General features: G+C 35.2%; 2 protein-coding genes across 4 annotated transcripts in view; one reads left to right on the top strand and one right to left on the bottom strand.

The window, feature by feature from the left end:
- The window catches only part of ANGPT2 (angiopoietin 2), a 38,352-nt gene extending 26,025 nt beyond the window's left edge, over window positions 1-12,327 (top strand). For all 3 annotated transcript variants that reach the window (XM_031052656.2, XM_013130055.3, XM_005153208.3), the window contains 5 exons: window positions 296-423; window positions 6,669-6,770; window positions 7,273-7,439; window positions 10,381-10,511; window positions 11,898-12,327. In XM_031052656.2, the coding sequence (XP_030908516.2) occupies window positions 296-423; window positions 6,669-6,770; window positions 7,273-7,439; window positions 10,381-10,511; window positions 11,898-12,058 (689 nt within the window). In that variant the 3' untranslated portion in view covers window positions 12,059-12,327. The remainder of the gene's footprint in view (window positions 1-295; window positions 424-6,668; window positions 6,771-7,272; window positions 7,440-10,380; window positions 10,512-11,897) is intronic.
- A 2,894-nt stretch (window positions 12,328-15,221) lies between these two features.
- MCPH1 (microcephalin 1) overlaps window positions 15,222-27,396 on the bottom strand; it is a 54,245-nt gene continuing 42,070 nt past the window's right edge. The window contains exons 11-13 of the mRNA XM_034060429.1: window positions 25,838-26,000; window positions 16,827-16,904; window positions 15,222-15,263 (exon numbers count right to left, since the gene is read on the bottom strand). Coding sequence (XP_033916320.1) covers window positions 15,222-15,263; window positions 16,827-16,904; window positions 25,838-26,000 — 283 coding nt within the window. The remainder of the gene's footprint in view (window positions 15,264-16,826; window positions 16,905-25,837; window positions 26,001-27,396) is intronic.

Here is a 27,396-nt window from a genome sequence, read left to right as displayed (position 1 = left end):
TGAATGGAAACAGAAACTGTTCAACTGAATGAGAAACTATATCCTAAATTCTGTTATTCCACATATTAAGAAATACTAGCACTTTTTAACCTATCAAGCAACCACACTCATATCAAAATAATGTCTCTAAATAATATATAGTAACAGCACATGTAATTTTACCTTCATTTCTTTTGGGAACAGGCGTATTTTTCAGAACTGCAAACTTTTAAGCTGATTACATCATTAATTGCTTCTTAGTAATGTCTGTTCATCTTCTCTTAATGCCTTCAATTTCTATTGTATTTTTTAACAGCTAAGAACAACTTCATAGCTAAAGAGGAGCAAATCAGCTTCAAAGACTGTGCTGAGGCTTTCAAGTCTGGACTGACAACAAGTGGAATCTACACTTTAACAGTTCCAAACACTGTACAAGAAAAGAAGGTAGGATGCCTATAAAGTGCTACCTAGGCATACTGTGTATTAAAAAGTTATTAGATCTGGTAAATATGCTATTTTAAAAGCTAATTAATAGTGAAGTTTATTACTTATCATGTTTTTTTTTTATGAGCATGTCATCACTTATAGATCTGACTGTCTCACAGGAAGTCCTTCAGGTGAAAACTTGGCTTAGTCGAAATGAACAAGCATTTTGTTGTTCATTTCAACATGCCAGAATTTCATTCTTTGTTTCCCCATAATTAACACAGTTAAAGAAATATAGTACTATAATTTCTTTATGAAATCTCTAACTCCAACACAATTGCTGTGCACGATCAGCAATCTCCTGTCTCCTCTAACTTCCTAGTTCATATGCCCAAGTCCTTTCAGGTGGCAAAAGAAAGTAAAATCAGGAGCAAGGAAGAGTACTCATGGATGTGTACTCATGTAAGCAATCTCCTAGTACTGGATTCAGTACTGGGTTCCAGTTCTTTGTTATGCAGAGTTTTAAGGGCATTTGTGTAACAATTAGATAGCAATTACATCAGCACAACTGACACTGGGTAACAGAGAGGACTTTCCTGGAAAATACCACTCTGATTTAAATAGAAGATGAGTTTGTGGTGTTTTCACTGTATCAGTTTAAATTAATTCCTCTGCGGATATCTTGTCTCCCTATGTGTTTAACTGAAATGAACTCCAGTGTCAATTTAGTTTAAAGCAACATAGTACACCTCTATAGAAGAAATCTTGAAATAAAAATGGCATTCGGGATGAAATAGCAGATGCCTGACAGAGATTCTCCATCTACTGAAGTAAATAAAATGATAAAGGTTCAGGTGGTATAATTCAGTTGAAACAGTCAATAAAATCTGAAAGGGAGAAAAGTGTCAGGTGGACTGTGTGGCTATAAGCATTCCGAGGAGTGAAAAGCAAATGATGAATGTTTATTTCCAATTTTCAGCAGGCTGAGGAGGCCACTAGGCCAAGGGACATTTGAATATAAACAAAAATGCTTACTATATTTCTTAGACAAACACTAAGTAATTTTCTACAGTTTTTATAATCTCATAAAGTAGACATTTCCTTACAAAAAAAAAAAAAAGAAAAAAAAAAGAAGTGTTTTAGGGAGTGCTTAAGGCTCTACTTTATTATATCAGAAATACTGGGGGGGAAAAAGCCAACAGAAAATGTACAAAAGCAGAGAAAAATGAGGGCACATGTGGAAAAGCAATTGGTAAAACTCTGACAGAGAAAAAGTGAGAGAATCAAATTTTGATAGCAAAGGTTTAGAAACTTAAGTTCACTAGTGACTAGTCTTTGAAGTGCCAGAACTTCATCTAACCCAAGTCAGACTTTGTGATCTTTACCCTTACAAAGCTCTCAACTAAAGGAAATAAGCAATATGTTTGGATAAGTTCTATAAAATACAATACATAAAATCTACAATTTCTGCAGATACCATCTAGAGAAATTATGCAGTTTGCTTCCTTTGGGAAAGAAAAAAAAAACAAACAAAAAAGACTAGTTTTCCTTTGGAGTAGTCTAGTCTATATTCAATACATCTGTTTCACAAGAAAGTTACATAAGATGCAATAAAGTGATTTATTACACATGAAGTAGAATGGTATTTAAATAGCATATTTATCTACAATCACAGTTTTAAAAGCTAAATGAGATGCAAGCTACTGCATCTCTAAAGTAACAGATTGCAGCAGTCTTTGTGAGACATCTCAGGAATGATTACATTCCTTGATTCTGTTAATATTACTTCTCTCAGGCTTTTACCTTTGGTTTTAATTTTACTATAAAAAATAATATACATAGCGTTCAGATTTTCTAAAAGCAGACACAAGTGCATGCCATATTACAGAATGAAAATTTCATAAACTTTAACATTGCATTTTCAAAGCCATCATTGTTTAGGCAATTTATATGATCTGGATTATGCACATTTCTACAAAACTAAAACCTACCAAAATATTCTATCCCTGAAACACAAGTACAATCAAAAATTTTCTAAAATATAAAACATTGAAATAGACTTTAAACATTTGATCATATCAGATTAAACATTTGAACATGGAGGCTTAAAACACTTAAAAATACCTATTCTGGTAATTGACTAGGTTAAGAAGGTAGTTAAAATGTAATAATTTAATGAAATTAGTAATTAATTTAGTAACATCAGAGATTTTATTTTTATTCTGCCTCCTTCAGATAGAATGAAAAAGACACTTAAAAAGACAGCAAAGGTTTACTTACTATATGGCATGGAAAATAGAAGACTAAAAAGTTTTAACCTGAAGCAGATTTTTTATATAAATACAAATATGGAAAAGGAGTTGTCAAGGGAAGTGAAGATTTAGGGATAATCAACACTTTACACCATTTTCAAATGTTTATGATGTGGATGTCCACTTAGACCAGGAAACAGAATGACCTTTTTTATGTGCAGAAGCACTGCGCTGCTGTTTATGTTTTTGTCTTTTCCTCTTGTAACACCTTCTGACCTCCCAACAGGCTTACAAACAACTCCTATGTCATCTGTAATGGATCACACTTTACTAGTTTGTCTCCCATCATAATCCAGAACTAAAGAACTGCATACAAGAGCTGAGAGGAAAACAATTATTTCATTCCATTAATATTTTCAAGCTTTCAAGCTTTCCTGTTCTACACCAGGACAAGAGCTTAGTCCTTTTAAAAACACTGAGGAAAAACAGCAAAAGACTGCTGACACAAGATAAAATGGCAGAGGCAAATCATGGAAAGTCAATTGCTTCATGTTTACAGCAGGCACCTTAACATATTAACCTTCTGATTAATTAATCTGGTTAATTCTGGCCTAGATGACCCTAATGCATTAGCTCAACCTTTATGCAACTATTGCAACCACATTACCCCAGATCTTAAAATAGGAGCAGAAGCAATGGCTAAGCTCTTTCCCATTTCCACCCGTGTTGATCTGAATTTTTTGACTGACACACATTCCAAGCCAAGGCTTTTTTAACCAAAACTTTCTTGCAGACAGTGATTTGGGCCAGTTCAAATTTATCAACAAAATGGTTCTGTGTAACTTTCCTAAAAAGTTATTATCTGGACAACTAGGTAGTCATTTCAAAAGGAGCCAATGCCATGGACCTTACATCTAAAATAAACATACAGAGATTGTTTCCAATTTTAATTCCATTAAAAAAGAGCATGTGTGTAGCTTCTGTGATATAGGAAGAAGTCAGATGAAAGTTGTTTGGTTTGTTTTTTTGTGAATTTTAGAAGTTTCATCATAACTTTTTCACTGGTAACTGGTATTAGGTTAAATTACATTATAAACCACACATTCAGGTTGTTTGGTTTGGGTTTTTTTTCCCAGAAAAGAGAAACTAAGACCACAATTCTTATCTAGTCACATCTCTGAAAGCTAGAGATAGCAGAATACAAAATCATTAACCATCATGACTCAGAAATGTTCAGACAACAGCCAAAAGTGATATGAATGGACTCTGCACAGACATGGCCACCAGAAGTGCTTTGGTATAAAAATTGCAGTAGTTCTTCAGCCTTACCATTCAGAAAGTAGGTCTGAAAACTCTTATGCCCCAAATATCCTAATGTACAAGAATAAAGAAGAAAAATTACATATACTGAAAGTCAACTTCCTAGACAGTTAAGACATCAAACTGTCATCAAACTGCTCATAGCTTACACACTTTCCATCTTTGGAAAGGGGAGTAGTCCTGGGTGACATGTACATTACAGCATTTTCAAAAATACAGCACTGATGCTAGCTGAAGGTGAAAAACATAAACAGCTGACCTTAGCTCTCACAGTACTACAGCTGCTAGAACTGTAAAACTGAAGCAGTTCACAAGATAAATCAAATATTCCCCCTGCCAATTCGTTGTAATTTGAGAGGCTAATATCTTTATTCTTTTTGGCATCTGCTTGAAGACTCCTGCTGCCTGCCTAATCTTGGTATCTATTTGTACTAGTAATATGAAATGTTACATTTCTTCCTTTTGAATATAAAACCTAGGCTAGGCTGAAAGGTCAGAAGAGCTCTGTTCTAGTAATGAGTGCTAGAGAAAGCCTCACATGCATATCATTTTACTAGAGAATGAAGATTTTTTTTTTTAAAAAAAGAAGTTATAGTCCAAATAAATGCTTCATCTCCCTTCACCTTTCACATATATCATGAAGAAATTGTTCCCTCTGCAGACTGACAAAGTAATTTATTGTTTAAACTAAGTGAATCCTTTCCTTAATCTTCATTTTACTGAATAGCATATCTCCATCCTCAAAATTACTTAGGAATATGTATCATTCACTTAACTATATGTAGTAAAAAGTAATAAACATAGATCAACTTATTTAATTAATTTTTCCTTAATTTTTACTGCCATTTTTCTTTATAGAGTTTATTTTTTCCCAAATTAAAAATCAAGTGTATATGCAAATTTGAAGTTCCTAGTGTTACAGTAAGTATTTTCATCTTGTTTATTCAGAGAATTGATTTCTAGGGAAATTATCTGGAAAGCAAAGGAATGATTTCATAAGCAAAGCTGCATATGTGAGAGTTTGAAAGACAGTGTTCTGGATTGCCAGTCAAGCCTGAAAGCTAAGTATTTCACTTACTTAATAGGTGATAAAAAGAATTTTCACTTTTTAGCTAGTTCAAGGGAGCAAGTGTGCAACCACAAAGTACTTTGAGGTGCAAGAACTGCATCTTCAGTACAAATTAAAGTTGTCACTTTCAATTAAATTCCATTCACATGACACACTTTAACAAATCCCTAATCCACCTCTTTTTCTTATTTTTTATTTTTCGTAAAAGTCTCCAGTTGAATGTCTCACAGTTCTCTGATTTTGAACAGAGTCTAGATATAACCTTAAAATATAGTATCTGCTTTGGATGTCCAATGTGTTACAGCCTCTTGAAACATGAATACATTTAATATTTGCAGCTTTAAGGGCTTTCCCTTCAGAAGTCTGATGCCTTTGAACAGTGTATATGCTTGCACTGTAAATTCCCTGTTAGTTTTACATAAATGTGCGTATATAAATATGTAGAACATATACACCCTAAAAAAGCCAACTATATTGAAAACTGAGCCCACTTTTACTTCCTAAGATGACACACAAAACAATGCGTCGGAACAGAAGCTTCTTTGAAGTCACACTTTTTCAGCGAATTTCCAGGATGACTAACAGTTCAAAGAACTCAAATCTGCTAACACTGATAAGACAGCCCTCCCATAGAAGAGGATGAAAAAGACATACAGCATCTGTCATTCAGTCACAATTTGGGACATTTATAGGCACACTTACTACAGCTGTGACAAGCAGCTGTAGTAAGTGTCCCCAGTATATTTGCACCTTCAGTAATACCTTTTATCTCTGATACTGCAGTGAATATACACATGAATTTTATTTAAGGCAGTCACTTTCTATTTTAGTCTAGAAGAAGGCTAACTGAACATATCACTTATTGACTTGAATTCTACTGCATGAGGGATGCATTTATTAAGTATTCTAAAACTGAATTCACTGAACTGCTTATTGTGTGTCAATCCTCTCAGATGTTTAGCAATAACATGGTAAAATCAAAGATGATTTATGAACAACTGGACATATGGGTTTTTTTTATTCTAGAATATAAGATGTTAATTACAGGCTGTATATTAACATGGCTACAAGATTTAACTTTCAGATAATAATTGTTCTATACTTAGATTTAACTTTGGGGGCAGACCATCTGCAAAGGCACTGAACAATGACAATGGAAATAAAAACATATTTCAGCTTGCTCACTGCCTGAATTTAATAGTATGTTAACATCTGTTAATGTTAATCTGACAAGCCATGGAAATCCGAATGGATCTCTCACAAAAAGAGATGGAGAAGTGAAAACATCTTTCAGGATAGATACTTCATCAGGAAACTCACAAAAATATCAGTGCAAGAGGGCAGTACAGAATCAGAAGCTACATTCATTTTTTAATTCCTTCAACACCAGCTATCAGACATTTTTAGGGCATAATTTTTATTCTGTTAAGCATCATATATACTGAGAAATCATATTTCTTTGTGGGCAACCACAGCTGATTTGTATGAAGGCTATGATAACCAGCATTTTTAGGTTAATACACGTTTTGCATTTGTGCACTTTAAAACTTTGCACAAATGCTTTGTATTTTTGTTTTGCCATGATTGCATGCACTTATGTTGTTACATGCTTACTCCGGTAGGCCTACTGTGACATGGAAACTGGTGGAGGAGGCTGGACAGTTATTCAGAGACGTGAAGATGGCAGTGTGGACTTTCACCGGACATGGAAGGAGTACAAGATGGTAAACAATGTTTTCTGAAGCCTCAGTGTTATTATCTGAAATCTAATATAATAAAGTTGCATTAACGACATCCTTAGAATGCAAGCAGGCATTAAAAATTATCTTTGTCCTTAGATATACTACTTTAACATTTTCTAAATGAACAAGTTGTTTGTCTAAGCAGACTTGCAAGTGTGATGTTTGTTTTTTTAAAGAGAAACTCCACTTTTCTTCAGTCAACTGTTTCGTATGTCCACATTTTTTGAGTTGTTTATATTTGTGTTTCTACTGGCAACAGTAGAAACTGCTCCAAACCTACTAAGTAATATTGATTCACTATTTCACATTCCTGAGTTTGTCTTCACTGAAATTAACTTTTTGAAATATGACAGATCTATGACCCCCATAAACAGTAAATTCTTAGTTGACAGACTGAAAAACTATTAAAAACTGATAAAGTGATAATTTCAAACTCAAAGAAAAAACAAAACAAAGCTATTTAAATATACTGTTTGAATTACAGGGATTTGGTGATCCTGCTGGGGAGTACTGGCTGGGAAATGAGTTTGTTTCTCAACTGACTAATCAGAAGCGCTATGTTCTTAAAATACACCTGAAAGACTGGGAAGGGAATGAGGCATATTCATTGTATGACCACTTCTCTCTAGCAAGTGAAGAACAAAAATACAGGTAAGCAGAAAAAAATCAGATCTTAATTTAAAAAAAAAACAACTAATAATAATTCTAGACTGCAATGCAAGATTGTATTTCATATGAAATATGATTTTTCAGTTCACTCAGAAAATGCTTGCTCCATTTTTCACCTATTGCCTAAAGCAAATTTTTCAATGGAGAGAATGTGTGTTTTTCTAGTGCACACTGGGTGAATGTAACATGCAATATGTACAAAGATGATGAGATGGCATGGTATAAGACAGGATACATGTGCCAAAATAATGGATGGCAGTGCAGAGTCTTCAGGGCAACAGGAACCTGTCTGCAAGTGCTATCATATTCTGGTTCCCTGCAGTAAATTGTTTTCTGGAAGGTGGATGACTAAAATGGATAATACTGCAAGGAGATTTTCCACTTAAGTCCATGACTAGTAGGAGCTGTTCAGTTGTCATGAACAGCATACAGAGGTACCTTCTACTTCCATGACCCACTGTCTTGAATTGCCAAAGAATAACTCTCCTACCTGTGAAGATTAAGCTAACAGTAAATGTATAGTTTCACCCCTCAACAAACTTGTTAATTTAAGCACCAGATTTTAATGGACCTATTATATATGCTCCTGTAATTCTGTAAAACATGAAGCTTCTCAATTTCCTCTCACATATTTTGTTAAAATAGGACATCATACTAACTTCAAATAAATATATATAAATAAATATTATGACAGCATTATACATTTTAAATAGTATCAACCACAGCTGAAATATATGGGCAGTTTATACTTCATTCTCCAGGCTCTCTGTAAATGTAGTAGATACTGTTTGATTGCTTATAGAAGAAACTAGAGACTCCACACTGTAACAGATACTTTCTTATGACATGGCCCATAAAATGTTTCTTTATAAGAATCTTAGGTTCTTGGAGCTTTAGGTGACTGTACAGAAAAACTATCTGAACTCAGATAATTTCTCCAAAATTTCTAGCAACTATTTGTTGTAAGAAAAGTCAATCTGACACCTAAGAAAATTGATGCTGTTATTTCAACTCAAGTTTATGTACAAAGCAATCCAAAACTGTCAGCATCCCCCCTCCTCTGCCAGATTGTTAGGTCTAATGCCTTAGTAGTATACAGTTGTCTCAATTCCAAAACAAATATTTTTTTTTTCATCTGGAAACAGTCAGATTCTACAGAAGAGATTTTTTTAAAGCAAGGCTTTACAATACTTATAAAGGCAACCTTTGCAAAATCAGTTATTACCCCATCTATTTACAATATTAAAAAACAATTACTGAAAACTAAGATGGTAATCTGAAAAATGATACTTTATTTTAGCATGCAGCCAAACATGGAATGTATCATAAAATGTAGTAGATTAAAAAAGATATTTAACATTATGAAAAAAACCCAACAAAAACTCCTAGGAAAGTATTCAATTAAGAGCATTAATACATTCTGAATGCTGGAAAGATTATGAGTTGGGCCATGAAACTGGAGTTTCATAGATTCATTGAACATTTGAGATCAAAATGGACTTTGAATCAAAATTTCTAATCTCAAAGATATGAGATCAGACCAGGTTGCTCAGGGCTTTATCCAGTTGGCTCTTCATAACCTCAAAAGGTGGAGACTGCACAGTCTGTTTCACTGCTTTCTGTCATCATTGTGAAAAAGGTTTTCCAGATATCCAGCCAGACCCTCTCATTTCAATTTACATCTGCTGCTTCTCATCTTCTTGTTATACTAAGCAGTACTTTTAAAAATGGAGTAAAAATAAATGAATAGTGCCTTTCTTACATTAGACTTGATATTTGAGAATCAAGTCTAAACCATACATTATACTTGGAATCTTTAATACCACTGATGTTAGAAACTGTCTTACAGAATTTTGACCTTACCTGAAGAAAAAACAGGATATTTGACTTCTGAAAGAGGTTTCTGAGAAAATCTGTAATGAGTCAATCTTTTGAAATATAAATGAATAAACCCTCATTTATTCTTAATATCTTCAAATAGAAAATATAGGTAAAAATAATCTGTTAAACCACCAAAACCAACTTCTATCATAAGCAGAAAATTACATGCAAGACAAATACTGATGAGGGGACAGATTAATTCTCAGTCAGATCTCCTCCTTAAGCAAACAGAATATGCCGCGAAGGATGAGCTGTTTGACACAGAAATACAGTCATCAAAGAGATACTGTGGGAGAAGAGGGTTCAAGTCCTCGTAATTCAAGGTAGCACAGTAATTGCCTCCCCAGTTCTGTGCCATGTGTCCCTCCCCACTGAGACTGCATCTGCACCTTATAAGCAGATCCAAACAGTAGCAGCCTCACTGAAAGCTTACCTTGCCAGGGAACTGAAGGAAACTTAGATACCTGTGAGGATTTAACATTAAATAAATCTATGAAGGATACGAAAAAGAAGAGTAATTAGGAAAGTGAAAAGCAAAATAACTGAGGAACTCTTAAAATACCAGTTACTAGTTGGTAATTAACAGTCCAGGTAATGCTATTATCTCCTGCACATGCAAATTTGTAATGCTAAATTGCCATGTTTTGCTAACAGCAAAGTAAGAATAAAAATGTTTTGGCCTAAACTCTTGAAGTTGATTAAAAAGAATAATTGCACAATGTACTTAGAGTGTTAAAAAATGCATGATCTGTATGAAAAGTTCCAGGAGTTAGTATCTACTTGCTCTCATTTTCATCTAATATGACATGAACAAAACAGTCATTTCTACAGATGTGGAGGCTGTTCATTAGAGTATTGTGCTGACCATTCCTGCTCATGTGAAAACATTATGCTGCAAAACAGCTTAAAACAGAACATTGGCCAGAAGTGAACTCAACTATTTGAACAAGATATTTATTGCAAACTATTCCATCATTATGTTGCAGATCAACTACCATTAACTTCCACATAATAATTGTTTTTCCATTCCTCATTTCTACAGGATCTACCTTAAAGGACTTACTGGGACAGCGGGCAAAATAAGTAGTATAAGCCAGCCAGGAAATGATTTTAGCACAAAGGATGCAGACAATGACAAATGTATTTGCAAATGTTCACAAATGCTAACAGGAGGTAGGAATGTTTTTTTGTTTCTTGGTCTTCCTATTTTTATTGGCACTGAAATTGTCTATGAGATAAATAGTGATAATCTGGATATAGTAAATTGTAACTGTTGAAGAAGCCCAAAATCGCTGATAGAAATGCTGGTACCGTGGCTCCAAATGAAATATTTTATCATTCGACAAAAGTTAGTTAAAGCAAAACAAGAGAAGTTAAAACTGAATGGGAAAAAAAGTCTCTACAGCTGGGGTACAAGAAAGTCTGTAATTGTGGAACTGATCAAAGGAACAGCATTCTTCTTCCAAGGAATGAGATAACATTCAGAGATCAAAATATTTAAGTCCCGTCCATGTCTCCTTCCTCACCCTGCATTTTAGAGGTTCACAGTTCATCAGTGAAATGGCTCCTAATTTTTTAGGCACAAACACTTTCCCTAAATATCAAGAGGAGAAGAAACCCCTGAAAAGTTGCTGTATATTGTATATAAAACAGAAGGGTAGAAGTATTTAATTCAATTTTTCAAGATTTTCAAGATAATTATGAAATCACAAGGTGTACTTCATCTACTTTTTTTCTAATGCTTGTTCATCAGTTATTGGAGTTTTAGGTGGTATTTTTATCTTGAACCATAGAAGCTTCTATAATTTATCAACCTAGAATTCTACATTCTGAAATGTAAACAACTGCTTTGTAAAGCTGACTTCTCTTCCTGTTATCTCTTAAGCAATGGCTCGTTTCCCTATAGCACATGTTGTAAGACAAAAGACAGCTCAGTTTATCCAAAAGGCTAATTGGATTACTGCCCTGCAAAACAGAATACACACATTATCGCCATCATAACAAAAGTATAAAAATATTATCTTATTCATAAAAATAAATTTTCCTTATGAACCACTAACAGGTCAGGGCCATAAGAATACAAAATAAGTTTGGGCAGCTTTTTTCTCTCTTTCCTTCTTACCAAGTTTCAGCAGAAAGGTTTTTAAATGATCTACCCAGAGAACTGAAACAGATAACTGAATTAATCCTCCAAAATAATTAAGAATGAGTTCAAATCGGTGAAGAACAGGAACTTACCAAAGAGCAGATAAAAACCAGACAACTCAGTATCATTATAGTTTGAGTTCTGCCCTCAGACTCAACAATAATATTTGATATATATAACAAATTAAACTTGATTGAACACCTGCCCTTCTCAATTTTAAACTAGTGTATTACATAAGCTTCAAGAATATGTCATCAATACATCTGAGTCTAAGGCAAGATTTTATATTGACACTTCCAAACCGTAAGAATGAAAAAACTGCATTTAGATGTCTTCCTCATTTCAGGACAACAAAGTGTCCTTATTTTGAAAATTACCTCTCCTGATGTTTTAATTTGTTTTCTACCTTGTAGGGTGGTGGTTTGATGCATGTGGACCTTCTAACCTCAACGGAATGTATTATCCATTACGACAGAACAACAACAAGTTCAATGGTATCAAATGGTACTACTGGAAAGGCTCGGGATACTCTCTCAAAGCCACAACTATGATGATTCGACCAGCAGATTTCTAAATGCTTTTGTATTATGTGAATTATGTATTGTATAGCCTTCAAAGACTTCATTTGCCAAGCATATAAACACACATCTGCAACTTGTCTCATTTTCAAGCACAGAAAACATGAGCTAGTGTTCTGAAGGGATCGGTTCAGTACAATTCCTGAATTGCAATAGCCTTGATCAGCTAAAGCTCATATTATTCAACCAGACACAAAGTCTAAAGTGTCAACCTGATATAACAGTGATTTGGCCAAACAACTGAATTAAAAGATCATCCAAGAAATCGTCAGATAACTTAAGAACTCTATTTTACTCGTCATTTATGTTGCGTATGTGTTTGTTAGTAAATAACTGGAACTGTGAAAAATACCTAAAATAGTTTTAGAAATATGCATTTTGGCTCATCACTGAACTTTAAACATTACTCTAATATAAAACACTTAACTAGATCTAGAACTATTTATCTCTCTGTGTCATGTTTGCCTTTTATGTACATAAAAACCCCACTGTCTTGTAATTAGATGAATACTGTACTTAAAGAATACATTCTTTCTCCCCATAGCCCCCTAAACAATTTATACTTATTCAGGGCTTTTTCAAATAGCCTGTATTACTTTATTTAACAGAGGACAAGTAGCATTTAATTACTTTGCATTTATTCTTGGGAAATACTCTGTACAAAAATCACTATTTTTTTTCAATTTGTACTCATTACAGTCACTATTTTAGATACAAAAATCCCTGCAAATTACAGCATCTTATGCATACCTTTATATTTTTATGAAGATTGCACTTTTTGCTTCCTTTGTCATTTAACTGTAAAATAACTTATCAGTATTTTATAAACCAATACAATGGCATTAACATCAGATGTCCGATTGTGTATGACAATCAGTTATCACCTGGTGCTGTAGTACATCTATACATTTTGTAATAATAACCTAACTGAAAAACATATGCATGTTCTTTGATACAATTAAATTTATGCTCATGACTTAAGAAACAAATTACATTTTTAAAACAGGACAAAAAACACCCTGAAATTTATCTAAGGTCATAGTCTTGTTTGTTTTTCAGTAACGTTAGGACTTCTCCCTAAGAGTTCTCCATAGGTAGGCCCTCAATGCATGCCACAATGTGAATAAATTACTCTACTGGGTGGTTTTTCACTTTTTTTTTCTTTACTATTACAATATGCTTTATAATTGTGTTCTGTACACTGCAGTTCAGAAGATATTTCTTTATATTTCCCTAATTTTGTGGAGATTTTTCCCAAAGTAGGTTTTAATTCTCATGCTTAGTCTTTGCCTTATAATAATATTTTGATAAATTTTAATTTCAGCAGGTGACTGAATTAGTTACAAGTTTAGAACCAGATCACAGAATCATAGAATAGTCACACCAAAACAAGATCCCTAGCCACAAGATTTCTGGAGGCTTACTTAACAAAAGGCATTGTACCTTAAAAGCAGTAAATGATTTTGGGAAAGACGGAAGAAAACTCTCCATTTTATACCAACAGTCATTAAAGCTGCTGTCAGAGCAATCCACCACTCACACTACCACCATTCTGCTTCACTGAATATATGTGTCAGCACTGCTGAAGGGTAGCAGAAGCAGAATACTTCTAATACACTTCGTGATCTGATTTTAAATGAGCCTAACAAAATGTAAATTAACAGTCATCATATAAAAGGTGCATAAAATAATCTCAGTGTATTTAAAATTAATATTTTATTGTTTCTCCTAGCAAACTTGTAAGGATATATGTATCCCAAACTAAAAAAAATAAAACAACACCCAAACAACAAAAAAAAACCCAAAACAACAAAAACTGTAACAAAATTGCTTTCATGAATCTCTAAGACATAACTGAAAGACCAAGTCTGGCAGATGGCCACCAAGCTAGTAAAGGAGCTAGACATATGATGAAACACAACACACCAAGACAGGCCAAGAGACTTGGCCTTTTTCAGCCTGGAAAAGAGAAGGGGAAACCTTACTACTGTATACAACTGCCTGATCAAGGACGCAGAGAAGACAGAGCCAGACCCTTCTTGGAGGTGCACAGCAATGGAACAACAGACAGCAAAACCAAGTTGGAATTGGGGAAATCGGATTTTCTTTTTAGTTTACTGATTTACTGCTATGAGGGTGGACTGGACAAGTCTCTTGGAGCAAAGCATTGAACTATACAATCTTCATAGTTCCCTTGCAGTCTAAAATATTTGATTTTTCTATGAGATTTCATAGAAATGCTGAGTCTAAATTATTGCATTTCCTGCTTCACTGCATTTAATCAGACTATTAAAGAAAATACTTCCAGTGTTTGAGATAGTAAGCATATCCAGCTCAATAATCAAAACAAAACAAACAAACACATGATGGAATCTGTCATGGTATGAATGCTCAACCTGGCAAAGGAAAATAGTGCTAAAACTGGTTGACATTACCCTTCATTATTTTAGTAGGAAAACATAGTATGACAAGAATAGCTAGTTTCAATTTGCTGGAAAAAAGTCTTTGCAAAGGTTAAGGCTTTTTGATAACTATTTTGGGAAGGTTATTGAAGACACTGATGTAGACACTGAATTGATCAATTGTTTAATGAGACATTTTCATTTTTTGGGGGGGAAAATGAAGTAGTTTATCAAGCCTAAATGTAAAAAATGTAAAAATTTGGAGTGAACATTTTAAAATGACATTTTGTCTAAATGATATTGCATGGCTTAAGCTGCAAACACCAAAGTAAAGTGGGGACTCTTCAGAATCATAGAATCATCGTAGAATAGTTAGGATTGGAAAGGACCTTAAGATCATCTAGTTCCAACCCCCCTGCCATGGGCAGGGACACCTCACACTAAACCATATCACTCAAGGCTTCATCCAACCTGGTCTTGAACACTGCCACAGATGGAGCATTCACTACCTCCCTGGGCAACCCATTCCAGTGCCTCACCACCCTTACAGTAAAGAATTTCTTCCTTATATCCAGTCTAAACCTCTGCTGTTTAAGTTTCAACCCGTTACCCCTTGTCCTATCACTACAGTCCCTAATGAATGGTCCCTCCCCAGCATCCCTGTAGGCCCCCTTCAGATACTGGAAGGCTGCCTTCTCTTCTCCATGCAGTAATAGGAGAAAGAAGCCTGCAACTGCTTTGGACTTGGTACAAGCCATTAAAACACAACAACAAGATAACCCTTTCCTTTAATTCCTTCCTGTAAACAAATAAACAGTATATAAAACAAAAATGCACTTCCATTTTTTTGTGATACTTCTTAGGAAGCAGAAAAATACTTATAAAGAATAGCAGAATAGAAAACAGAAATGGAATATGAACACCATCCATGCTCAAATAATTGTATCTTTAAAAATAAGACATCTGTTAGAGTAAGAAACCAGAATGACTCAAGAAGGGAATGATTAAAAAAAGTGGTGGAAATACCACCTTGGGCACAGACTTTGTTCCTCTGGAAGAGGAGCACACTGCAAACAAAAGTGATTCAGGTTCTCAGCATAACCATAACCTCCCTCAATTTTATCTTCTCACCATCTGCCAAGCCCTCCTTACTTCTGCTTTATGAATAAAACCTGTAACAAAAAGAAACAACCCCAGCACCAATCACTTCTCAAGAATGCTATGTACAATGTTACTGATAATATACTTGGTTATTAACAACGTAGTCTGAGAAGAAACAGAAAACTCAAAACAGTGCCATCTCAAGTATTGTGTCCTTTTTCCACATGATTACGGAAAGGGGGGGGAAAGAACATGCTCATTTATTTTTCATATTCTTAATGTATTTGGTATATTAAAAGAAATCTCCTTTTACAAAAAATGCTACATTAGAATTAATTCCTTTGTGCTTACTTCAGAATAATTTATAGTTTCCCTACACTTTGAGAACATACAACATAAATCATGACATAATGTATTCATCTCAAACATGTAAATTTACATAAATAACAGATTTAGAAAGAAAAATAAATTCTTAACAGTCAATACAATTTATAATAAAATATAGTTCAAATATAGTAAAAATAAAGTTCAAACCCCATTAAATGTTCTTTCTTCAAAGCCCATATGAAATGTCAAGAAACAAGTAGATGATAAAATATTCAGCTGCTGCTATAATAGAAGAGAAATTGTGAAACCTGACTGACTAGTAGTCTGCTAGAATTTTAGTTGGTTTATAACCAAAATAAAATTACCATTTAATCAAATACAACACATGGAGTGCAGATACACTCAGGTCTGCACATACATACTTTTGTACTGGTTCACAATTCAGTACTTGAGAATAATCACTAAAGGCAGGAAAAATGCTTCATTTTACCTGCAAAGTAATTTTAGAAGCCTGCAGCAACTTTGCATTGCCAAAGTAATTTCTGAACTGAAAATACCGAGTCCGTGACATGAATAATCTTTCTGTAAGGTGATAACATACCTCTCCAGTTTATATAGAAGCACAGATATAAATAAAATATACCACAAATATATTACAGAACATTTATACTAAAATAAGAACCCACTTATTCAGATGTTAATTGGTAAATAAATTAATTGGTAGATAATTTTTTTGCATTTTGCATGCCTACCAAAGTTTCTGTATGCATTTCAAAAAGTAGTGAACGAAGGAGAAACAAACTCCTTACAGTATTTGCCTTAAAAAAAACACTTTTTTAATAGGCCTTCTTGTTCACAAAGCCTGTTCAGACGGCTAATCTTTTTCCAGATACACAAAAGAAAGTTCACAAGCTTAAAGGACCATTAAACTTACGGGAGCTGCAGGAAAGCTGGATGAAAGCTCATATGGTTCCTCTGAGATCCAATGGCCCAATTCCAAAGACCACAGAACCTAAAATAAATCAAGCAGTAAGTCGACATCTTCTAATTTCTAAAACAGCAAACTCTTTGAGGGTGTATTTAGACATAACAGTGTTATTGCAATAGTCTGATATTTCATTTACCTAAATCAAATGATTTGCTCAAAAATCAAGCAATCAGAAAGATGCCCATTTTACAACTGAAACCATTAAAATTGTAGAATTATAGAACAGTTAGGGTTGGTAAGGACCTTAAGATCATCTAGTTCCAACCCCCCTGCCATGGGCAGGGACACCTCACACTAAAGCATGCCACACAAGTCCTACTTCTATGTATAGGTATATTAAACTTTAAAACCCTATTATTATTTTTAATAATATTTCCCAAAACTACTCCATCCAGCATTTTTCCTGGGTTGATTTTCTAAACCATTCTTCAAAACAATTTATCATTCTAAGTTGCACCTGGTAGACTATAATATTAAAAACCACACAAAGCGTGGCTTCTACCACCTTTCAAATGGTAGAAATGTTGTCTTTATGGGAAAATGGAAGAAGACTGAAGTACTTACCACGGCTCTGCCCTTGAATCATATAAAAGGCATTTCGTTACTAGTTTCTAGATTGTCTAAATTCTGAAGCACATTCTGATGGAAGAGGAGTTATTGGCCTTATTGGCCTCCATCAGTGTGAGCTAAGCTGTAAAGCTTCTCATGCAGGTAAAAGACTGGTAAGTTCCTTGCCAAATTTGTCCACTGTCACACAGTTCTACAACCTTCTCCTCTTACAGAAACTTGAGCTTTGCAACATCCTTCCTGTAGCTGCCATTTGGCATGCCTTTAAATATGAGTCAAAAAAAGCATTGTCACCCTCTAATGAGAGACAAAACATTTCATACGTTCAACCTTAAAAACCACGGCAACCCACCAATACCTTGCTACTCCTACAGCACTGGCTAGTATTAAGTGAATAAGAAATGTACATATACAGTGCCAAAATGGGATATAGAAAATTTGTTAGAAAGTAAATGCCTGTGTTTTCGATAATTCTGCCTCTGGCAGTCAAATGGTTCTTCGGCCATATCAAAAGATGATGTCTTTTTCTCACTGTTAGCACAGCCATGCGTCATTAAGCTGTTATCATTACTCACCTTAGATTAAGCTGAGTTTAATCAGTACACGAAATTATTTCTATGCTTGATTCACAATTAACTGAATGTATTCTAGGGTTTTTTTTTTAATTATTTCAGAAGACGCATAAAAATCCATATATATATGTACAGTTTTAATTTAAATTATACAACTTTTCCTCATAAATTTGGCAAGCAGTATAAGTTCTCCTTAGACAAAAATTGGACTAATAGACATAGAATCATAGAATACTTAGGGTTGGAAAGGACCTTAAGATCATCTAGTTCCAAAACACTGCCATGGGCAGGGACACCGCACACAAGACCGTATCACCCAAGGCTCTGCCCAACCTGGTCTTGAACACTGCCATGGACGGAGTATTCACAACTACCTCAGGCTACCCATTCCATTGCCTCACCAACCTCACAGTAAAGAACTTCCCCCTTATATCCAATCAAAACTTCCCCTGTTTAAGTTTGAACCTGTTACCTCTTGTCCTATCACTACAGTCCCTAATGAATAGTCCCTACCCAGCATCCTTAGAGGCCCCCTTCAGATACTGGAAGGCTGCTATGAGGTCTCCACACAGCCTTCTCTTCTCCAGGCTGAACAGCACCAACTTTCTCTGCCTGTCTTCATACAGAAAGTGCTCCAGTCCCCTGATCATCCTTGTGGCCCTCCTCTGGACTTGTTCTAACAGTACCATGTCCTTTCTATGTTGAGAACACCAGAACTGCACACAGTATTCCAAGTGAGGTCTCAGGAGAGCAGAGTAGAGGGGCAGGATCACCTCCTTCGACCTGCTGGTCACGCTTCTTTTGATGCAGCCCAGGATACGGTTGGCTTTCTGGGCTGTAAGCACACACTGCTGGCTCATGTTCATTTTCTCATTGACCAACACCCCCAAGTCCTTCTCCACAGGGCTGCTCTGGATCTCTTTTCTGCCCAACCTGTAGCTGTGCCTGGGATAGCTCTGAACCACGTGTAGGACCTTGCACTTGGCATGGTTAAACTTCATGAGGTTGGCATCAGCCCACCTCACAAGTGTGTCAAGGTCCCTCTGAATGGCATTCCTTCTCTCCAGAGTATCAACCAAACCACACAGCTTGGTGTCATCAGCAAACTTGCTGAGGGCACACTCAATCCCATTGTCCATGTCAGCTACAGAGATGTTGAACAAGACCGGTCCCAACACCGATGCCTGAGGGACACCACTCATTACTGGTCTCCAGCTGGACACTGAACCGTTGACCACAACTCTTTTTGTTTGACCATCCAGCCACTTCTTATCCACCGAGTGGTCCACCTATCAAATTGATGTCACTCCAATTTAGAGACAAGGATGCCGTGGGGACAGTGTAGAATGCTTTGCACAAGTCCTGGTAGATGATGTCAACTGCTCCACCCCTGTCCATCACTTTTGTAGCCCCGTCATAGAAGGCCACCAAATTGGTCAGGCAGGAGTTTCCCCTAGTGGAGCCATGCTGGCTGTCACTAAGCACCTGGTTGTTTTTCATGTGCCTTAGCATGCCTTCCAGGAGAATCTGTTCCCAGATTTTGCTAGGCCCAGAGGTGAGACTGACTGGTCTGTAATTCCCTGGGTCATCCAATTTCCCCTTCTTGAAAATGGGGGTTATATTTCCCTTTTTCCAGTCATCGGGAACTTCACCTGATTGCCATGATTTTTCAAATATGATGGCCAGTGGCTTTGCAACTTCATTTGCCAGCTCCTTCAGGACCCACGGATGGATTTTGTCAGGTCCCATGGACCTGTGTACATTCAGGTTTTTAAAATGGTCTCAAACAGAGCATTAGAACAGGTTACCCAGGGGGATTGTGGAGCCTCCTAGGTTGAAGATATTCAAGGCCTGCCTGGACAAGTTTCTGTGTGATGTACTCTAGGTTACCCTGCTCTTGCAGGGGGGTTGGACTAGATGATCTTTTGAGGTCCCTTCCAACTCTTGGGATTCTGTGAACCAGATCCTCTCCTACAGTGGGCCTAGGATCATCATTCTCACAGTCCCTGTGTCTGCCTCTCAAGACTTGTGTGGTGTGTTCAGAGCCTTTGCCAGTGAAGACCAAGGCAAAGAAGTGATTCAGAACCTCTTCCTTCTCCGAATCCAGGGTAGCCAGTTCTCCCGATATCTTCCGGAGGGTGCCTACGTTGTCCCTAGTCTGTCTATTATTTGCTATATATATATATATATATATATATATATATATATATATATATATATATAATCCCTTCCTGTTATCCTTAACATCCCTAGCCAAGATTAATTCTGACTGGGTCTTAGCTTTCCTAACATGATCCCTAGCTTCTCAGCTGACATCCCTGTATTCTTCCCAGGCCGCATGTCCTTGCTTACACCTTTTATAAGCCTATTTATTCCTCTAAATTTTCCTCAGCAGCTCCTTATCCATCCAAGCCCTCCTGGCCCTCCCACTGCACTTCCTTCTAGTTGGGATGCAACACTCCTGAGCTTGTAGTAGGTGATCCTTGAATATCAACCACCATGAAGCATGATAAAATTATCCTTTACAATGGTATAGCTGACTAACAAAACAAGATTCTAAGATGAACAGCCTGATTATAAACTAGTAATGTAAATCTTAGAAATTAGCCTAATTATAAGTAGGAAAAGAACTTTCTGCCAAGAGTCCTTTGTCCCCATAGCTGTTGCTACAAGTGGTGAATTGCAAACCGAATTTAGAAAGTATTTCTGTTATCAAAACCAAGTTCTACAGCCTTTAGTCCAAAGCAGTTCATGTCTGATGACTCTCAGAGAGAACCAGCAATCTTCAATATGAACTGCTACAAAAGCTGGTGCTTTGTGTGATGTGTCAAGTGTGGCTTTATTTGGGAGGGGAGGTGTCCAGTTTTGCAGGATATTGGAAGTGAACACTGATTTTTTTTGTTGATAATGAAAAGCAACACACCTTCAAACTTCTTGAACTTCATTACAAAAATCCAAAGAGTATTTTGTTTACCTTAGAAAATGTGCAACCAAATATTTGAAAACGCAACAGCTGTACAAAAAAAGGAAATAATTTTTGGAGTTGTTATATCATACCAAACCTAAAAATAAGAGTTAAGCACATTAATAAAACAATGACCTTTAAAAAATATTCAAACTTAATAGTGCATTAGCCAAGAAAAGTACAGAAACTTCTTAAAAACATACAGTTAAGACTGTAACTTTGGATTTTCAGTTATAAATTTTAAGGTGATACCTACGTATATTTTTTAGAATTACTTTTTGCAATTTGCAATGAGAATATTGTAATTATATTACAATAATTATTTATAAAAATAAGAACATTGTTAGCTTCATACTTATAGCTGTATATATTGCAAATAAAAGAATTGTGATCCAAGCCATTTGCCTTTTAATCACAGCATAAATCAACTTTAACTGAATCAAGAAAATTGTAACTTCTAACGCAATTCTTAGAAACATGCTACATGGAAATAATTTCTTTGTAAATAATCTTGAGCAGGAACAGATGTACCATGCTGTGCACATGGTGTCCTTATAGTAACAAAATGATGTTTGTACCAAGAGTAACTTGCAAACAACCCAAACAGATTAAAACATAAGCCCAAAAGATTGGTTATGATTAAGTAATCCCATTTAATTTTCTAAGCCAATTTAACGATAACAACTTCTATCAATCCTTTTATAATAATTTACAGAATTTTGTTTAGAAACTAATTTTGTTTATCTTAACAAAAGATGAATTAATGCTTGTCTATCATAGTTCTGGAACTGAGTTCAAAGGCTTCGTATATACTTTCTTACATGAAAAGAAAATTAGATACAGAGTTCATGAGCAGGTCCTACAGTAAATAATTAGGTCATCACTCACTAGAACATTCAGTTTTCATGAATGTATAGGCAAGAGTTTGCCATTCTAAGTCACTGAAATTTTGCTTCTGACTTTGGCAAATTTTCAACCAGTAAATTTTCATAGCAACACTAAAAAAATGCTTCGGATTCATGTAGGACAAATCAAAGTTATGATTTGCAATATTACTGTTAAGAAAACTACTTATTTTTGCTAAGTCTTCTGTATCTTCTTATTCCGTAGAATGTGGAAAAAGACTAAGAAAAGCTGAAATACTTCTGAATATAAGTGTTCATATTGAGAATAAAGCTATCTAGAAGTTTTCAAGTCTGCAGTTACAAGAGATTTAGTTTAAAATATAATGATAAAGCAGTACAGTATGAATCAAGTTGGATATAGGTGTATCAGAAGTTAATAAAATACAGCTCATAACATTGCAATATTAAGAAAGTATCAGATTCTAGTAGAACGTAGTCTTTTTGGTCATGGAGGCCCCAAAAAAGCAGGAAATAAGGAGGGAAGAGAAGAGTAGGAAAAACATAGTTTGTGGGATTTTTATAACCTTGAAGTATGAAAACCCTAAAGTTTTCCTTTGGCTTGGGACTCTAGAGATCAATCTTCTGTTACTTCATACTCAAGCATGCATGATTTTATCTAATTCAGTAGCTATCAACCTCTATGGCATGAAGCTCCAACAAATGTCCTGCGGGTTATAAAGCTGTAAGGTTAACCTTGATGCAGAACTCTCCTTTCCATACCCCTATCAGCTATGTATTTTTATTCACACCATACAGGAAAATTTGTCAAATATAAAGTTCTCCAGGGTCAGAAAACACATTGTTTGACTAGCCTTTATTTAAGGCCTCTTACCCATCCAGCTAGAACACTGAATGATCATATGGTATTTTTGCTTGAATAACTGATCTTAAAATATATAACTGGAGTGCTATGAAGATTAAAAGTTTTACAGTAAATTTGATATTCCTCCAACATCCATCTCTGAAAATATAATTTTAAGTTTTTCTCACAGGAAGAAAGAAACATTGCAGCCTAATTATCTCTCCAAGTTACCAATGAAAAGATAAATGATATTTCAGCTTCTTAAAATGTTGACAAACATCTTCCACAATACAATCAACACTGCTCAAAATTAATACCTTGATTAAAAGGTACTACAGTTTTCTCCAGTCTGATGGATTATTTGGATTATTTTAATTATCCAATTAGAAGTATTTTACGAATGAAAGTACTTACGGTAGGATTGACTACCATGCAGAAAGGCATTTAAAGAATTCATATTGCAGCATTAATGAAAGAATATTTTGCTTAATTTAAATTCTTGTGACTAATTTTCTACAGGATTCATCACAATGGTTAAGTATTTTCTTTAGTTAAAGTATTTGGTTAAGGAATTTGGGTAAAAAGATGGCAAAATTGTACTAGTGACACAATTAGAAATAAGGCAATAATGCTCTTACAGGATAAGATGCATCGATCTAACCAGATTTAAGAAATAATTTTTGAAAAGTTCAAAGCAATATTTTCTTTCAGTGAAATAAATGACTTAATTATTTGAGGGATTAGACATGTATGGACAAAGTTTTACCCAGTCTCAGTGAAAGATGCAATCACAGTTTTAAAAGAAAAAACAGTCAAAACCAGTATTTCACAGATAAGCAGACAGCGTAAAACTGAACAAACCTGTGATATGGAAAACTGATTTCTGATTTTTTTCCTCTAGTTCATTCTCATGTGGCTCTCCTAGTAACGTCAGAACTTTGTCGAATAGCAACTCAGTAAAATGGATAATATTTACAGGAGCAAATTCATCCTTGGAACAATTCTATTTAGCTTTTGGTATTATATGTGGACTGTAGATAACTCTGTGATGATTCTAAAAGGTAGACCTTAAGAGAGCAGGAAAAAATTTGGCATTGCTACTAGCCAATGGGACTATGAAGAGCATATGTTGATATTTTCACCATGGATTGGTTCACAGAAGTGCAGTGCATAAAATAGGCAATGAAATTACCAGAGAGAAACTACCTGAATACGAATTTCCAAATAATGCCTTATATACAAAGATAGAAAACTATCTTTCTGTATTTTTGTGGTAGTTACCTACATCTTTAGCTCTCTTAGTAGTTATTAGATGCTTTTTCTCAAGGTTATATACAGATTTTATGTTTGACTACCCTGTAATAAGAAAATAACTTAAAGCAAATATGTTGTTACTTAAAACTCCATACAAACCTAAGTGTGGGACAGATATTTCAATATGTTTCATTCATAGACACACAGAGTAGTTCAGGTTGCAATGCACCTGTAGAGACTGTTCAAATGCCCTGCTGAAGTATATTCCTCTTAATGCAACTGAGGATGCTATTGGGTTTTTTGCTACAAAGGCACATTACTCAATTGTTAAGGTGGCCAAAGATGCAAACTCCTTTATTCCAAGGGAAATTAATCACCAAGAACTTCTGAAAACCCCAAAGTATACTTCTTCAGATAACTACATGTATATCATGAAGGACATGCTTCACACTGGTAAGTGCCAGACATCCTGAAAACAAAAATGTAGCAGGAGTTTTTTTTCAGCTCATCAGCTAATTTTTAAAGCATTTATAAGAAAAAGGAAACAAACAAATTTAAAGTATAAGATGTGTAAGATGAAGAGCTATTTCCATATAAATTCCAAGACCTAAGTTTTGTAGCTCTGAAAAGATAAGGAAAGCTGAAAAACTATCATCTGCAATATCAGATTGAATGGTTAATCACTATTACTACAGTGGGCAATTGTGGCTTAACCCTGGACTAACAGGTAAGATTTCCACTCTGACGCTACTCCTCACCCCAGCAGGATATGGAGAACTGGATGGGCAAAAGTAAGAAAAAAAAATCCCAAACCCAAACAACTTATGGGTTAAGATTAAGATAGTTAATACTTGAAGGGGAAGGAAAAAAAGAAGTTAAAAATCCAAGTAATGCAAAAGTTATCATTCCCACCAGCAGCTTGAATCCCATCTAGGCTATGAGCTACAGCTGCTTTGGAAAAAACCCTCCCAGTTTTATAGCTGAGCATGATGTCAGATAGTATGGAAAAATCTCTTCGGTCAGCTGGGGTCAGCTGTCCCAGGTGAGTCCCCTCCCAAATTCCTGTGTACCCACAGCCTTCTCAAAGGGGTGGCTCATGGAAAACCGAGAACACCTTGATGCTGTGTATGTACTGCTGAACAACAGCTAAAATACTGGTGGGTTAGCATCATCATTTTGGTCACTAGTCTAAACCCACACATCATACAGGCTAAGATGAAGAAAATTAACTCAATCACAGCTGGACCCAGTACAGAAATTCATAATTATCTTAACAGTGACAGTCTAGTAACTTTATGTGGTAGTCTGCAAGAAATTTTGAGGATATACAGTGATTATTTGATTTGGCGGTCTGGGAAACATTTCTTTAAACTACAGAGTCCAAACTGCTCATCTACAAATAGCTTTCCTTATTTTTTTTAGTTTTCAGTTTCCCTACTATGCAGCAAAATATCTAACAATTCCCCTTCATTTATACCAATGCTGAACACAATTATATTTTCAGAGCACAACAGATACGTTAAATAATATATAAAAGTTTTCAAATTGAATAATGTGGACTTATCTAACATTGAGCAGAAATTATTTGTTTAGTGTTTAATTCGTAGAAAAAAAGTGCATGTGACATGAGTTTCTCATCCATGAGATAAGAGTTCGGGCATTTCTAAAACACATGTACAATACAGGAATACTTTGATAATACTAAGTACTGGAAGACTGTCACAGCAACAGAGCTTCACACAGAGGAACTTCCTCTTACTGAACTATCCTGAAATATCTAAACGTGCCATTGTACGTAGCATGGAACAAACTTGGCTATATGGTTGATATTTTAGCAATGCAAAATATGTTTAATTTACTGAGTAATGAAATTAAAAGAAAATATTTCTTACCCATTCATAAGAAACAATCCAACACCCACGAGCAATTCCCAGCATAACATTCAAGGTACGACGAGGACTCCCTGTAACTACATGACTTGTTGTTTCACAAACATCATCTGAGAACAAAAAGTCTCCGAGTTTATTCACCACTTGAATTACTGTATTTTGCTTCCTACAAGAAGGGAAAAAAACATACAATATTGTATGGATATGCAGGATTATAAAGTCTATACACACAACACAAATTAACTCACTCTCACTTCATTTATTTTCTCACTAATCATTTCTTATCCTTTTCTCACTGAGCCTCTACCCACTTGCTAGCCCTAAATTCATTAGCCTTCCCAGAATCCAAACAGACCCTTTTATGTCATGACACAATCATATCTGCTTGCACATCAAAGCTTTTTTATCCCCCATATCTATCTTCTCTGTTTAAATATAAGCTTTAGAGTCTGGAATTATCTAACATATTGTGTACAATGCCTAGTACAACAGAGACTCATTCTTGGTTGCTTTTGTAGTACTACCAAAAAAGTATTACCAGGAAATGTAAACATTTAGACACAGCAGGCCTAAGAAGCTTTCATTAGGAAATACGAGATTTTCAGCATCTGAGGAAAATACTGTCTAAATTTAGAGAAAAATCCTAAAGTCCTAGCCATACATCTGAGCCAATGTTTCAATTCAAAAATCACTTATCTTTAAATGCAATTATAAATAAATATATAAAATGAAATATAAAATCCAGAATGGCCACCCATAACTGGAATTCTAACTTGAATTCTCTACACTGGAGAACATAAATATGTCATTGTGAAAAGAGTGAGGTCTTGGTATATCTAGAGAAAAGCTGCTACATAAGAACAACTTACTGTTCTTACTGATATTTTTTTTATAACTCTTGATTATAAATGATCATTAAAGATCTATAATTGAAAGCCCTGTTCCAATGCCTCCTCTGCTCCCGCTGTCTCACTTGGAAATGTCCGCAGCATGCTATACAAGATATAACAACTAAGCACAGCATTGAAGTCATATCTATGACAGTGGTGATCTTCTTGGGCAAAGCAATTTAATCACTGATATAATGCGGTGTGCTCAGAGCACCTCCAGAAGTCTCTGGGGTTACTTCATTCTCACTATATTTCCCTCCAAAGAAAGTAACTCAGTTAAAATTCCCCAAATATCCCAGCTAAAACAAACACTACTTAGCAGAACCACAATAAAACTGGAAAAACAAAAAATCCTTACAAAGCTTCAGAAATCTATTTTAAAGATGTTTCAAACAAATAAACGAATAGTAAAAACAGTGTAGCAAATTAACTTCACACTCAAATCAAAAGATAGTATTGTATGTAGAGACAACAAAAAAAATGAAACCACTGAGCCTCATTCCAGTGTGAATTCTGGCCTTGATGATATTGCTTTGAATGTTACTCGAATATTTACTTTTCTCTTCCCGTTTTATGAGCTATAATTTGACATAGCCTTGCAAGTGAGTCTTTTTGCAACACTGCAACCCATGGCCCTGCTTAAACTACATACTCAGGAGATGGATTTCCACG

The sequence above is a fragment of the Melopsittacus undulatus genome, chromosome 3, assembly GCF_012275295.1.
Source record: "Melopsittacus undulatus isolate bMelUnd1 chromosome 3, bMelUnd1.mat.Z, whole genome shotgun sequence".
Classification (NCBI taxonomy): domain Eukaryota; kingdom Metazoa; phylum Chordata; class Aves; order Psittaciformes; family Psittaculidae; genus Melopsittacus; species Melopsittacus undulatus.
This window is presented reverse-complemented; position numbering and strand designations above follow the sequence as displayed.